This window comes from Gopherus flavomarginatus, chromosome 11 (assembly GCF_025201925.1).
Source record: "Gopherus flavomarginatus isolate rGopFla2 chromosome 11, rGopFla2.mat.asm, whole genome shotgun sequence".
Taxonomy (NCBI): Eukaryota; Metazoa; Chordata; order Testudines; family Testudinidae; genus Gopherus; species Gopherus flavomarginatus.
The window spans coordinates 16,394,126-16,397,159 of record NC_066627.1 but is presented as its reverse complement, the minus strand read 5'-3'; the positions used below and the strand labels follow the sequence as shown (position 1 = coordinate 16,397,159).

Genomic DNA, 3,034 nt, shown 5'->3' with positions numbered 1-3,034 from the left:
TTAGAACACTTCATAAAGTGGGTCAGTACAATTATCTTCATTTTACACAGGAGATAATTGAAGGACTGAGAGCAGGACTGATTGCTCAGTATCACACAGAGTCAAGAATTTACTTCAACTCTCCTGACCCCCACAATGGTGCATTTTCATTGGGATGTAACACAACCCTAAATGTGGGTAAGATCTGTATAGAGTGTGTGAACAACTGATTTGTTGGTTTGCTGGCCAACCAGAAAAGTCAAAACAAAAAATATTTTGGGTCACACAAAAAGTTTTGCTTGACCCGCCATGATACCTTGTGTTTTATTTTCGAGGTTTTTGGGTACTTTTTACCTTTTAAGAATAACATTGAAATGCAATTTAAAAGAAAAAGTCGTTCTGAACAGAAAAATTCAGGTTTTCTTTCAAAAATGTGAGAACAAAACATTTCAGTATTTTGGGATTTTCTCTCTGTTTTTGACGGAAACGATTTGGTGAATTTGATACGAATTTACAAAATATTTCAGTTGACCCAGATGCTCATTTTTCAGTGAAAAATGTCCCTAGATTTAGAGATGTCTGATCTCAATGATAAGGTTTGTGGTTGCAATTATCAACAGACCTTTTCAGGTTACTGCAAGGAGGAGATTGGATGACTCCAACAGAGACAGCAGGCCTCCCTATGTTATCCAGGAAAGGTGTCTTAACTCAACTTTTAGGCTGATGGGTATGTAAATATTAATGGAATTTAAGTGCCATTCTACAAGAAGACAAGTGTATCACTCTGATATCATATTTGTTCAATTCCGTCTAGTTAAACCCATGGTGAACACAGATCAGGGAAACCAAACGTCCATCACAGAATTCATCCTCCTGGGATTTGGGAATCTTCCTGAACTTGAAACCCACCTTTTTCTGCTGTTTCTAGTGATCTACATTGTGACCATGGCTGGGAACATCCTCATCATTATACTAGTTGTCAATGATCAACACTTTCACACCCCCATGTACTTTTTCCTGGCAACCTTGTCCTTCTTGGAGACCTGTTACAGCTCCACCATCCTGCCCAGGATGCTGACCAGTCTCCTGAACAGGGACAGAACCATTTCTCTCCGTGGTTGCATTGTACAGTTTTATTTCTTTGCTTCTCTGGTGGGTTCAGAGTGTTGTCTCTTGTCGATAATGTCTTATGATCGGTATTTAGCAATATGCAAACCGTTGCATTATGCAGGCCATATGAGTGGAAGGTTCTGCTTCTACCTAGTGGCAGGGTCTTGGATTAATGGCTTTGTCGCAATTGCTGTAATCATATCCTTAATGTCACAATTAAAATTCTGCGGCCCCAGTGAAATTGACCATTTCTTTTGTGACTTCACCCCGGTGATAAAACTCTCTTGTAGTGACAGCCACTTGATGGAACTTGTGACATTCATATTCTCATCCTTATTTACTCTGCTCCCGTTTGTATTAACCCTGGCATCCTATATTTGCATCATCATCACCATTCTGAGAATCCCCTCCAGCACTGGGAGACAAAAAGCTTTTTCCACCTGCTCCTCTCATCTCATGGTGGTTACAATTTTCTATGGGACCCTGATCATTGTGTACCTGTTACCAAGAACCAATACCATGAGAGCCCTGAACAAATTGTTCTCTGTCTTCTATACTGTCCTAACTCCTATGGCCAATCCCTTCATATATAGCCTGAGAAACAAAGAGGTCAAGGAGGCCCTGAGAAGAGCTATCAAGAAAATGCTTGTATGACAGAGGGCAACCACCTGCAGTTTCCTGGATAAACTTTATTGGATTAAGAGTAACTCCATTGTATAAAAATGCAATTGTTTATGTGTTGTTGTGGGACTGTATGTGACTTCTCTAGGAGACTTGGCTCATGTAAATCTTGGGAAATGTTAGGAACTTCAAACAATGTGAACTTTTAAAATTAAGCCATTTTCCCTATGCAGAAGGAAGTTGCTTGAAGATTTGCCTGGTAAGGGACCTGTTTGGCTGATTACCTATTCACAGTCTCTTCAAAGCACTGGATAAAGGACTCACAGATCCATGGGGGTTCCTGTTCTGAGCAAAAGGTGTTATGAACCTGAAATCAAAGGAAAACATGATTGGATTTGGAATGACCAATCACCTCTCAGAACCCTTGAGGTAGGTAGGCTGGACTCTCATAAGTTGGTTAGCATGAGTGTAGGTCCTTTTATTGGTTTAATGTTTTTTCTGCAATGCTTTCACCTTAAAAACAAATGAGTTTGCTTCTAAAGATCTGTGTGATAAGTTAACTGTGGTAATTCCACTGTGCCCCATCTCAGAAGAGAAAGCAAAACAGGCCTGCATAGGCAGACAGTCTTGTGCTGGGGATATCACAGTGTAGGCAGGCAGCAAGGTGTGACACTCTGCACCCCATATTCATCATAGTGATATGATTATGAAATAATTATGATACATCTTGTAAAAATATGTCATGTGAGGTGTCAATGGAAAGGCTATGGTTTGCTGAATATGATTATCCTATTTGTAGGTGTGTATCATATTTGTATCTGAAGTTATGAATATTAACTCTGTACCTGTATTTCAAATGTTCTTGCTCCTGTGGTAACATCCACAAGCTACTTTACATCCAGTCTAGTTAGCACATTGTGAATGGCCTATTCAAGTTGAATGGCCTATCAACAAAAGCAATGGACCACGGGAAAATCTTAGCCTCACCTGATAAGCTTTCCTGCGGACACTTCAGCCAAAATATGGGTAATGGCTGTCATGACTCATTGAAGCTTGTGAGGACATGTGATTAAATCATGCAAATATTGGAGTCCATTTTGGTGCTTGTACTTTTGAAGAAACTGCTCTGGGGGCTTTGTTTGGGACAAAGAAGTTCCCCCCTACGTGGAAGAAGCTATAAAATGGGAAGTGACATAATCACAGTGCCTTACTCCCTCTAAAACACAACACCTGGAAATACCTAAGGAACAAAGACTGAACGGGGGAAGGAGATCCCAGGTGGGAAAGAAGAAAGCTTGGTGGACTATTTTTGATATCTAACAAG

General features: G+C 40.2%; 1 protein-coding gene across 1 annotated transcript; it reads left to right on the top strand.

The window, feature by feature from the left end:
• The first annotated feature begins 798 nt into the window (after window positions 1-798).
• LOC127031336 (olfactory receptor 1020-like) lies at window positions 799-1,743 on the top strand. The gene has a single exon (XM_050918084.1). It carries the CDS (start codon window positions 802-804, stop codon window positions 1,741-1,743), a length of 942 nt encoding a protein of 313 aa, XP_050774041.1. The 5' UTR covers window positions 799-801.
• The last annotated feature ends 1,291 nt before the right edge of the window (window positions 1,744-3,034 follow it).